This window comes from Electrona antarctica (assembly GCF_951216825.1).
Source record: "Electrona antarctica genome assembly, chromosome: 10".
In the NCBI taxonomy this organism is placed as follows: domain Eukaryota; kingdom Metazoa; phylum Chordata; class Actinopteri; order Myctophiformes; family Myctophidae; genus Electrona; species Electrona antarctica.
The window spans coordinates 5,845,416-5,858,536 of NC_136791.1; the positions used below are offsets into that span (position 1 = coordinate 5,845,416).

The window sequence follows — 13,121 nt, forward strand, 5'->3', positions numbered from 1 at the left end:
TGAATGCTTGATTCTGATTGGTCAATCGCTTAATTCAGCGGTGAGTTATCTCATCATAATGACCGCTCCGCTGTATAACAGACCTCTGCCTAATCAAACCCTCTGAGCACCAGCTGCGCCCCGCTTGATTTACTGCTGTTTCCAACATGACAGCCATGTAAACACACACACACTAGTGACACACAATGTAATTTACAGCTAAACATTGCTCTCAAAAATGTTTTTGAAAACATTTGAGCGAGAAATAGACGAAGCAGGACCCGGAAATGGATTCTATTTGATCAACTCACTTCCTTGTTTTCCGAGTTCCGACAGTGCTGCAGCCCTGCAGCTGGCCAGACGCAGCCAGCGCAAACTTATGGAATACTTTTTTTGTTGTGTTTTGGGTCAATGTATTAATTTATGTTAGGTAGCCATGTAATAAGCGGGATAATATCTGGCTAGGTGGTCATTGTCGGGATATAATTCACCGACATGTTATTATCCCTTACGTACATCATGTATGCCTTATCTCTCTATAGATCCAGTGCTTATGTTTTTTTTCCTCCACCGAACTCTCAAATGTGTGTTTGTCTTTGTAACGAGGGGTGTATGCACTGTAACATCCTTCCCCATGTAGTTGTCTTTGTAACGAGGGGTTTATGCACTGTAACATCCTTCCCCATGTAGTTGTCTTTGTAACGAGGGGTTTATGCACTGTAACATCCTTCCCCATGTAGTTGTCTTTGTAACGAGGGGTTTATGCACTGTAACATCCTTCCCCATGTAGTTGTCTTTGTAACGAGGGGTTTATGCACTGTAACATCCTTCCCCATGTAGTTGTGTTTGTAACGAGGGGTTTATGCACTGTAACATCCTTCCCCATGTAGTTGTCTTTGTAACGAGGGGTGTATGCACTGTAACATCCTTCCCCATGTAGTTGTCTTTGTAACGAGGGGTGTATGCACTGTAACATCCTTCCCCATGTAGTTGTCTTTGTAACGAGGGGTTTATGCACTGTAACATCCTTCCCCATGTAGTTGTCTTTGTAACGAGGGGTGTATGCACTGTAACATCCTTCCCCATGTAGTTGTCTTTGTAACGAGGGGTTTATGCACTGTAACATCCTTCCCCATGTAGTTGTCTTTGTAACGAGGGGTTTATGGACTGTAACATCCTTCCCCATGTAGTTGTCTTTGTAACGAGGGGTTTATGCACTGTAACATCCTTCCCCATGTAGTTGTCTTTGTAACGAGGGGTGTATGCACTGTAACATCCTTCCCCATGTAGTTGTGTTTGTAACGAGGGGTTTCGCACTGTAACATCCTTCCCCATGTAGTTGTCTTTGTAACGAGGGGTGTATGCACTGTAACATCCTTCCCCATGTAGTTGTCTTTGTAACGAGGGGTGTATGCACTGTAACATCCTTCCCCATGTAGTTGTCTTTGTAATGAGGGGTGTATGCACTGTAACATCCTTCCCCATGTAGTTGTCTTTGTAACGAGGGGTGTATGCACTGTAACATCCTTCCCCATGTAGTTGTCTTTGTAACGAGGGGTTTATGCACTGTAACATCCTTCCCCATGTAGTTGTCTTTGTAACGAGGGGTTTATGCACTGTAACATCCTTCCCCATGTAGTTGTCTTTGTAACGAGGGGTTTATGCACTGTAACATCCTTCCCCATGTAGTTGTCTTTGTAACGAGGGGTTTATGCACTGTAACATCCTTCCCCATGTAGTTGTCTTTGTAACGAGGGGTTTATGCACTGTAACATCCTTCCCCATGTAGTTGTGTTTGTAACGAGGGGTGTATGCACTGTAACATCCTTCCCCATGTAGTTGTCTTTGTAACGAGGGGTTTATGCACTGTAACATCCTTCCCCATGTAGTTGTCTTTGTAACGAGGGGTTTATGCACTGTAACATCCTTCCCCATGTAGTTGTGTTTGTAACGAGAGGTTTATGCACTGTAACATCCTTCCCCATGTAGTTGTCTTTGTAACGAGGGGTTTATGCACTGTAACATCCTTCCCCATGTAGTTGTCTTTGTAACGAGGGGTTTATGCACTGTAACATCCTTCCCCATGTAGTTGTCTTTGTAACGAGGGGTTTATGCACTGTAACATCCTTCCCCATGTAGTTGTCTTTGTAACGAGGGGTTTATGCACTGTAACATCCTTCCCCATGTAGTTGTGTTTGTAACGAGGGGTGTATGCACTGTAACATCCTTCCCCATGTAGTTGTCTTTGTAACGAGGGGTTTATGCACTGTAACATCCTTCCCCATGTAGTTGTCTTTGTAACGAGGGGTTTATGCACTGTAACATCCTTCCCCATGTAGTTGTGTTTGTAACGAGGGGTTTATGCACTGTAACATCCTTCCCCATGTAGTTGTCTTTGTAACGAGGGGTTTATGCACTGTAACATCCTTCCCCATGTAGTTGTCTTTGTAACGAGGGGTTTATGCACTGTAACATCCTTCCCCATGTAGTTGTCTTTGTAACGAGGGGTGTATGCACTGTAACATCCTTCCCCATGTAGTTGTCTTTGTAACGAGGGGTTTATGCACTGTAACATCCTTCCCCATGTAGTTGTCTTTGTAACGAGGGGTTTATGCACTGTAACATCCTTCCCCATGTAGTTGTCTTTGTAACGAGGGGTGTATGCACTGTAACATCCTTCCCCATGTAGTTGTCTTTGTAACGAGGGGTTTATGCACTGTAACATCCTTCCCCATGTAGTTGTCTTTGTAACGAGGGGTTTATGCACTGTAACATCCTTCCCCATGTAGTTGTCAAGGTTTATGCACTGTAACATCCTTCCCCATGTAGTTGTCGACAGAATGTTCTTCCTGACAGTCTGATTGCGTTCCTGTTCCTGTCTTTCCAAAACGCACTAATACACTAATACAGCATGCCCTGTTAACCTTATTCTCCAACCCTTTATCCAACCCTATTCGCTGACGTTTGTTTTGCCCATAGAGTCTAGACTGTTCCTATTCAACACTAGCCAGCTGTGACTGAAGCTCCTGCCATCCGTGCCCCTTCTTTCACTTCTTCTCTTGCCATTTTGATTCCAAAATCGAGGTCAACTGGGGCTGCTCATTGTTTGTACATACATGCCATTGCCACAGAGCATGATGAGATGTTATTTGCAGTGTGCCTACAGTATGTGGAAGCCCCCCGTATTGGTTATGTTTTCGTTTGTCGCTTTTTTCGTTTGTCGCTTTTTTCGTTTGTCGCTTTTTTCTTGTCGCTTTTTTCGTTTGTCGCTTTTTTCGTTTGTCGCTTCTTTCGTTTGTCGCTTTTTTCGTTTGTCGCTTTTTTGGTTTATCGCTTTTTTGGTTTATCGCTTTTTTGGTTTGTCGCTTTTTTCGTTTGTCGCTTTTTTCGTTTGTCGCTTTTTTCGTTTGTCGCTTTTTTCTTGTCGCTTTTTTCGTTTGTCGCTTTTTTCGTTTGTCGCTTCTTTCGTTTGTCGCTTTTTTCGTTTGTCGCTTTTTTGGTTTATCGCTTTTTTGGTTTATCGCTTTTTTGGTTTGTCGCTTTTTTGGTTTGTCGCTTTTTTCGTTTGTCGCTTTTTTCGTTTGTCGCTTTTTCCGTTTGTGGCTTTTTTCGTTTGTGGCTTTTTTCGTTTGTCGCTTCTTTCGTTTGTCGCTTTTTTCGTTTGTCGCTTTTTTGTCGCTTTTTTCGTTTGTCGCTTTTTTCGTTTGTTGCACACACACGCGCACGCACGCACACGCACGCACGCACGCACGCACGCACGCACGCACACGCACGCACGCACGCAGAGGTTCCCTGACATACATACTGTCTCAGTCAATCACACTAGAAACGTTGGCTGCCTCCCTTCATCATCATCACAGATTCCCTTCGCCTCATCTGAACTCCAGACGCAATTTGGGGCTTTTCTATTTTCTCCCTTTGCTGAGCTGGCTCGCGTTCACTATCTGTTTTCTTTATGGATGATTCTGCCAGGAAGCCAATTCCCCCTCGCTGTGGATGATAAAGTTCACTTCTTGTCCTCCCTCCCTGGGTTGGAGCTCAGCAGGGATGAAATACCATGGGCTTTATAGCCTCCCCACGGCAGCCAGTCACAGCACACATTGATGGATATAGCCACCCCACGGCAGCCAGTCACAGCACACATTGATGGATATAGCCACCCCACGGCAGCCAGTCACAGCACACATTGATGGATAAGACTTTTTCCTTGTCTTGGTAGTCCTATTTACCGCTGACTTCTCGGTGCACATTTCCCTGTTTCGGAGACTGAATTATAATTGTAAATTGTAAAAAAAAAAAATGTATAAATGTAATGAAAGCCGGATGGTGTCCGATGATGAAGGATTTGCCGTGGCCAGAGAGCCGGTAATGGAACAGAACCCTTCCACCCGTTCTGGGATGAGGTCAGACCCCATTCAGACCCTAATGGAACAGAACCCTTCCACCCGTTCTGGGATGAGGTCAGACCCCATTCAGACCCTAATGGACCAGTCGGTAGTTTAGAGTGAAACATATTCAAAATTGCCCTTTTATCTTTCCTATTTTAACCCATTTTGACCTGAGATCAGATTCTAAAAATGTCTTCTACATCCTGACAGTTTTCTGAAAAAGCTATGTTTCGATGTCAGTCGTTCTACGATTTTTCAAAAATAGCACACCTACAAGCTCGTAGCGCGCCACTCGGTGGCGCGCTATGAGCTTGTAGATCTGCTATTTTTCAATACCAAAAGGGGTTCCCGCCCAAAATGGGTTAAGGAATGTAGTCCAGTGGTTCTCACACTTTTTCATGTCAAGGACCCCCACATTGACATTTATTAGCCCGCTGACCCCCATTTGAAAGAGATATGCCAGGGACCCCCATAAGAGAAGAGTTTTACAGCTCTAGCAGTGATTCTCAACCATTTTAATTTCAAGGACCCCCAGTTTGACATGATGTAGTCTACCGGCCCCCATTGAATGGCATTTCTATCTCTGGGACCCCCATTTATATTGTAAAATCAATGTTGATTTAACTGTACAACAGTGTACAACTGGAACCGAATGGACCTGTTACACTCTCTGAGTTACAGACCCATAAGGGTCCATTTGGTTCCCATCTATCATTTAGCTAGGGGGACCCCCTGAAACTCCCTCAAGGACCCTTGGGGGTCCCCGGACCCCACTTTGAGAACCAATGTTGTAGTCTATCAATTATTGTGATTCAAGACTAATCGTTTGGGATTGATATTGTTATATGACGATACTGTAGTGCAGGGTTCCCCAATAGCCGTAGCCATTTGTGGCCCGCGGACCGCCCCCTTGTGGCCCCTGGAAGAATTTATAAAAAAAAAAAAAAAAAAGGGGGTCCCAGATATAAATTGCATTAAATGGGGGTCAGTAGCCTATGCATGTCAAACTGGGCATCCTTTTCAAATGGGGTCTTGCCCTGAAAATGAATGGCAAGACCTCGACCTCGTGCGTGCAGACTCGGTCCCCAGCCTAGTCAAAATATGGCCCTTGAGGAAAATTAATTGGGGAACCCTGCTGTAGTGTTTTCCTGGTTTTATATTCTCAGATATTGTCAAACGTAGCCAATCTAGTAAGTGACATTACGTTGCGTGGTGTAGCTTGTAGATTGGCTCGGTGCCAGCCCTAAGTCACTGGCCTGTGGCCAGCCCTAAGTCACTGGCCTGTGGCCAGCCCTAAGTCACTGGCCTGTGGCCAGCCCTAAGTCACTGGCCTGTGGCCAGCCCTAAGTCACTGGCCTGTGGCCAGCCCTAAGTCACTGGCCTGTGGCCAGCCCTAAGTCACTGGCCTGTGGCCAGCCCTAAGTCACTGGCCTGTGGCCAGCCCTAAGTCACTGGCCTGTGGCCAGCCCTAAGTCATGGCCTGTGGCCAGCCCTAAGTCACTGGCCTGTGGCCAGCCCTAAGTCACTGGCCTGTGGCCAGCCCTAAGTCACTGGCCTGTGGCCAGCCCTAAGTCACTGGCCTGTGGCCAGCCCTAAGTCACTGGCCTGTGGCCAGCCCTAAGTCACTGGCCTGTGGCCAGCCCTAAGTCACTGGCCTGTGGCCAGCCCTAAGTCACTGGCCTGTGGCCAGCCCTAAGTCACTGGCCTGTGGCCAGCCCTAAGTCATGGCCTGTGGCCAGCCCTAAGTCACTGGCCTGTGGCCAGCCCTAAGTCACTGGCCTGTGGCCAGCCCTAAGTCACTGGCCTGTGGCCAGCCCTAAGTCACTGGCCTGTGGCCAGCCCTAAGTCACTGGCCTGTGGCCAGCAGTGGCCTGTGGCCAGCCCTAAGTCACTGGCCTGTGGCCACTATACTGCCGTGAGCATTACTCAGCCTCCAAAGCTCTGTCCAGCCAACACATCCCCCTCTGTAACCCATTCAGACCTGTGGACGCATCTGTGTCACCTTTATAGCTTTTAAACACTTCAACCATTATTTTAAACTTTAGCTGTTCAAAAATAGCAGATCTACAAGCTCACAGCGTGGCACCGTGAGAGAATATATAATTATCATTTCACTGTAAACGTATTTAACTCAAATCTTTTGCTTCAGATGGGGGTCCGCGGTCAAATTCAGTTAATTCTGTGGGTCCTTGACATGAAAAGGTTTGAGCACCAGTGCACCGCTGTCAGGATTTTGAAAGACATTTTGTAGAATCTGGTCTTAGAGGTCTTAACCCATTCTGGGCGGGAACCCCTTTTGGTGTTTTAACTAAGCATTATGTAATACTTTAGCTATTGAAAAATAGCAGATCTACAAGCTCATAGCGCGCCACCGAGTGGCGCGCTATGAACTTGTAGGTCTGCTATTTTTGAAAAATCGTAAAAATGCGGCACAAATCTTTGAATATATATTCTTTCAGAGCAAACGTTTTTTTCAGGCCTAAATGGCTTAATGGGCTAAGTGTTATAAAGTGCTTGTCAGATAGCCAATTTGCATGACTGATGATACATACGCCAGCAATAGTCCAGCCTGCGCTCTCTCTGTGTGTGGCTGTGGGTTCCCAGAGATACGCACCAAAGGAGAGAGCAATGCAACATGACTTCACTCTACTCACTCATGTCAGATTAAGCCTGATTTATACTTTGACGATGTTGACGCACCAAATTTAGCATGTCTAAAAAGCTTGCGGCGTGCTGTGGACGTGATGCATTGTGAACGTGTACAGTTGATCTGCTATTTTCAGTGCTAATTGAGCGGTGTTGATTTAGTCGACTAAAATTATGACAAAAGATGTATGTCGACTACCTTTTTTCACTGATGGAAACTATATGAAAACTAAGCTATGATGCCTAAAACCAAGACTAAATATATTGACAATTAAATAAAAACTAGACAAAAATGTTAGGAAGGTGGACAAGAAAGAAAGTGGACAAGAGATCCAGTATAAGTCATTTTACACTTGGTTGCATGCTGGAAATACCAAATCTACAAGCTCACACCGCGTCTCAGCGCAAAGGGTTCATTGCACAATTAATCTAATTAATCTAATGATATAATCATGAACTTTTACACCTTTTATTTGGTCAGCTGTTTCCCTTGTCTCCTCACCTTCACACAAGCTGTAATATACTGCACAACCCATCTACCCGGATTAACACCTCTGAGGGCCCATGGGCACTGAAGCTCGAAGGGCCCCCCCCCTTCGCGCGTGCAACATTTTTGCTTTTTTGGAGCCGTTTTGGGGCAGTTTTATGCTGTTATATTGGCCTATTTCCGGTCGCCTACCCCCCCCAGAGTGACAGCCAATCTAGCGCATTGTTGCTGCTTTACACACAATTGCACTTTTTAGCTGCCCTTCTCACCAACAATAAAACACTAATCTTTTTAGACACCATTTATTTCATTCGGATTAGCAGGGAAATTTTCTGTGGAGCTAAAAAATAAAAAATTAAAAAAATAAATCTTTTTTTTGAGGGGCCCCTGGTGCCCAAGGGCCCCTGGGCACGTGCCCAAAGTGCCCATATGGTAGATCCGGCCCTGCCTGTACCCTTCCCTCAGTATGTTAACCGATCCGCCCAATGAGCTCTAAAGGTATTAAGAAACTGCTTTCCCACCAAAGGTCATCATTACCAATAATCGGGATTAATCTTATTGTCATTACAGTAGTATTCGGCAAAGTAATCCTCCTGAACCTTTCAGACCGTACTTTGGTTCAGTCCTAATACTAGGCTTTTCCTCTGCGGGCGCTTAGTGTTGGAGCCCAGGAACCCATAAGTACTCCCCCATGTACCTCCTGTCTTAACCCATTTTGGGCGGGAACCCCTTTTGGTGTTAGCATTATGTTATGCTTCAGCTATTGAAAAATAGCAGATCTACAAGCTTGTAGATCTGCTAATTTTTTAAATCGAAGAACGACTGACATAGAAACATAGCTTTTTTAGAAAACTGTCAGGATGTAGAAGACATTTTTAGAATCTGATCTCAGGTCAAAATGGGTTAAGTTGACACCTCTGATTCATGCGTGTGTGTGGAGATCTACAGTAACAGGGTTAGAGTACAGTATAAGCTCCTTCATCAGTGTCATAATAAAAAGCTCCTTGATAATCACTACGTCCCCGCGGAGGATGGGATGCTGTCTCGTTCCCTAACTCTTCTGTACAGTATGTGTGTGTGCAGGCAGTGGTGGGAAGTAACTAAATACATTTACTTAAGTACTGTACGTGAGTACAATTTTGAGGTGCAGAAGGAGAAGAGACTGGAGCAGCACTGACATTTAGAGCCTTTTATTAGGTGCTAAAGTATACAGTCTTTGTATACTTTAGCACCTAATAAAAGGCTCTAGATGTCCGTGCTGCTCCAGTCTCTTCTCCTTCTGCAACTCCAGTCCTTGTACCTGTGAAGCACCGGATCAGCTGTCTTAGGGGCGACTCACACCTTTAAAACATTGATGCATGCTTGTTGTATGAATGTTGTGAGTGTCATGGCCGCCCCAATGCATTTCCAATGGAAGTCACATGGTTTGTAGTCCACATTTTGGACTACAAGCTGTTGTATGGCTTTCGGCTGTGTTTCGACTGCGCCCCTCCCCCTCATACAACACAAATGTTGTGTCAAACCATGTGACTCCCATTGGAAATGCATTGGGGCTGCCATGACACTTACAACATTCATACAACAAGCATGCATCAATGTTTTAAATGTGTGAGTCGCCCCTAAGACAGTGTGAGTCAGGCCTTAGGCTTGAGTCGCGTTGGTAGACTCCCTTTGTTACAATTTTGAGGTATTTGTACTTGAGTATTTCCAATTTACTGTACTTGTACTTCTACTCCACTATATTTCAGAGGCAATATATTGTACTTTTTACTCCACTACTACACTTATTTGACAACTTTAGTTACTTTGTAGATTTGGATTATTATGACAAAACATACAGTAACCACTTCAGCCCTATGTACATTTTGGCCGTTTGAATATAGCCGATCTACAAGCTCACAATGCGTCGCGGTGCGACACACTGAGCTTGTAGATCTGCTATTTTCAAAAGATTGTTATACATTTGAAAACTTGAAACGAGACACTCTGCACAATGAGCACTTTATACTTTAAGTCCAGTACATTTTGACGCCGATACTCTTTACTAATATGGCTAAATCCCCACGGAGGATGGGATGCTGTCTCTTTCCCTGACTCTTCTGTACGTGTGTGCACTGCAGGTGATCCCGTGTGCCCAGAGGGACGCCCTGTACTGTCTCCACGACAACGGCTGCATCACCCTGCGAGTGTGCCGCTCCAACGCCACGGTGGACGATGCAGCAGGTGACCGCACGACACGTGCACGCATGCAGACACCAGACACATGCATGCAGACACCAGACACATGCATGCAGACACCAGACACATGCATGCATACACCAGACACATGCATGCAGACACCAGACACATGCATGCAGACACCAGACACATGCATGCAGACACCAGACACATGCATGCAGACACCAGACACATGCATGCATACACCAGACACATGCATGCAGACACCAGACACATGCATGCAGACACCAGACACATGCATGCAGACACCAGACACATGCATGCAGACACCAGACACATGCATGCAGACACCAGACACATGCATGCAGACACCAGACACACGCATGCAGACACCAGACACACGCATGCAGACACCAGACACACGCACGCAGACACCAGACACACGCACGCAGACACCAGACACACGCATGCAGACACCAGACACACGCACGCAGACACCAGACACACGCATGCAGACACCAGACACACGCATGCAGACACCAGACACACGCATGCAGACACCAGACACACGCATGCAGACACCAGACACACGCATGCAGACACCAGACACACGCACGCAGACACCAGACACACGCATGCAGACACCAGACACACGCATGCAGACACCAGACACATGCATGCAGACACCAGACACATGCATGCAGACACCAGACACACGCATGCAGACACCAGACACACGCATGCAGACACCAGACACATGCATGCAGACACCAGACACATGCATGCAGACACCAGACACATGCATGCAGACACCAGACACATGCATGCAGACACCAGACACATGCATGCAGACACCAGACACATGCATGCATACACCAGACACATGCATGCAGACACCAGACACACGCATGCAGACACCAGACACATGCATGCATACACCAGACACATGCATGCAGACACCAGACACATGCATGCAGACACCAGACACATGCATGCAGACACCAGACACACGCACGCAGACACCAGACACACGCACGCAGACACCAGACACACGCATGCAGACACCAGACACACGCATGCAGACACCAGACACACGCATGCAGACACCAGACACACGCATGCAGACACCAGACACACGCATGCAGACACCAGACACATGCATGCATACATACCATACATACCACCACGGTGGTCGATGCAGCAGGTGACCGCACGAGACGTGCACGCATGCAGACACCAGACACATGCATGCATACATACACACCATACATACTACCACAGCAAGCAGACGATGCAGCAGGTGACCGCACGAGACCTGCACGCATGCAGACACCAGACACATGCATGCATACATACCATACATAGCGCCATGGCGGACGATGCAGCAGGTGACCGCACGATACCTGCACGCATGCAGACACCAGACACATGCATGCATACATACATGCATGCATGCAGGAATGATGTATGCAGGGATAGGAACATGCATGCAGCGATGGGAATTATCGGTTAACCCATTTAGGCCTGACCTCGAAATTTAAAAAAAGTTCTTCTAAATCCTCCAGTTTTCTGAAATAAATATTTTCACGATTTTTCAAAAATAGCAGACCTACAAGCTCGTAGCGCGCCACTCGGTGGCGCGCTACGAGCTTGTAGATCTGCTATTTTTCAATAGCTAAATTATAACATAATGTTTAAAACACCAAAAGGGGTCCCGCCCAAAATGGGTTAATTCATTAATTGATAAGTTTTGATACGTTTTTTTTTTAAACCTGAGAATGTTAATTTACTGATATACAGAAAATGAAAGGAATAGAATACACCCACACACTGTGTATTTGCTCTGTACTGTACATGAGTATTTTCATTTTAATAATGCAACGTTTTGGTCCCTCCGGATCTTCTTCAGGCATAGGCATATTATGCCTATTCGAATCCTTATTCAAATATTTGACTATTATTTGAGATACAGGGCCAGGCAATGGCATCTTAGTAGAACAAATAAAATGAAATAAAGTGCACGGTGGAGGAGACCTTTTTTTTAACCGGCCCACATGTGAATTCCTCTGCCACGCAGACAGTATTACATTCACAGTAAACCACCAATTTTCAATTAATTGTTAGCTGTTTAATGGATTCATTTCTTAGCGGCGATTAGTCGCTATTAACATCCCTAAATGCATAAACCACCCAAGTTGTATGAAGAACACCAGTATCAGTCCTCCATAATAGCAGCTGGAATACCAGCCTAATACAGTATGTTGCCTAGTGTCTCTAGTATGTTGAAATTGTATGACTACTATATGTATTGATTATATTTGTCTTCGTGTCTGCTACCGTCCCAAACATCTGGCACTCCATTTTCACTCGCATTCATTTTGCGAGTGAAGGACCTAAAGGACCACAGTTGAATAAGCTCAAGCTTTATTTTGAGTTGTATCTTTTTGACAGATGTACAAATAATATGCTATTTTTTGTCAATCAATCAATCAATCAATAAACCCCACAAATGAGAGAGAGAGAGATATACTTTATTAATCCCGAGGGGAAATTGAAGCGTTACAACAGCATAATGTGACACATAAAAAGCTAAAACTACTGGACAAACAGAAGAACACAAAACAGACACAAATGGACATAACCACACAAGACCAGGACCACCAAGGACCATATGACATTTGGGGGGAGGCAGTTTTTATGCATTCGCATTGTATAGTCTGATAGCAGTTGGCATGAAAGAGAGTCTGTATCGTTCTGTGTGCATCCTCGGGGGGAGTGTGAGTCTACGGCTGAAAGTGCTCATCCTATCCTGCAGCACACCATAGAAGGGGTGGGAGGGATTAGCCAGCATGGAGTTCAGTTTGTCCCCGCACAATCCCTCACTGGCTAGTGGCCACCACACCTCCGTTGCTGTCCATCTATTCTGGACAAAGTGCAGCATAGAAGTGTAATCCCTCTATCTGTCATTTACGATCGATTTATAAATCGATCGGAGGATTGGTCGAGCTGCAACAACTTTTGCTAGGCTAAACCAGAGAGTATGGACCAACAGTAAACTATCGACCCACACCAAGATGGCTGTCTAAACCAGAGAGTATGGACCAACAGTAAACTATCGACCCACACCAAGATGGCTGTCTAAACCAGAGAGTATGGACCAACAGTAAACTATCGACCCACACCAAGATGGCTGTCTAAACCAGAGAGTATGGACCAACAGTAAACTATCGACCCACACCAAGATGGCTGTCTACGGTGCATGCATCATCAGTATGCTGCTGTATGGGAGTGAGTCTTGGATCACATACTCAAGACAAGACTGACGCCTCAACGCATTTCACATGCAAAACCTCAGACGCATCCTTAAAGGAGAATTCCATGCTAGAAGGCTTTCTTACCTTTCTTTGTAGTCGTTACGTCCCCACCAAAGAGGTCCAGGTGTT

General features: G+C 45.7%; 1 protein-coding gene across 1 annotated transcript in view; it reads left to right on the plus strand.

Annotated features, from left to right (window-relative positions):
• The window catches only part of wdr11 (WD repeat domain 11), a gene marked incomplete at its 3' end in the record, with an annotated part of 212,767 nt that overhangs the window by 43,141 nt on the left and 156,505 nt on the right, over nt 1-13,121 (plus strand). The window contains exon 7 of the mRNA XM_079512909.1: nt 9,621-9,723. Within this exon, the coding sequence (XP_079369035.1) occupies nt 9,621-9,723 (103 nt within the window). The remainder of the gene's footprint in view (nt 1-9,620; nt 9,724-13,121) is intronic.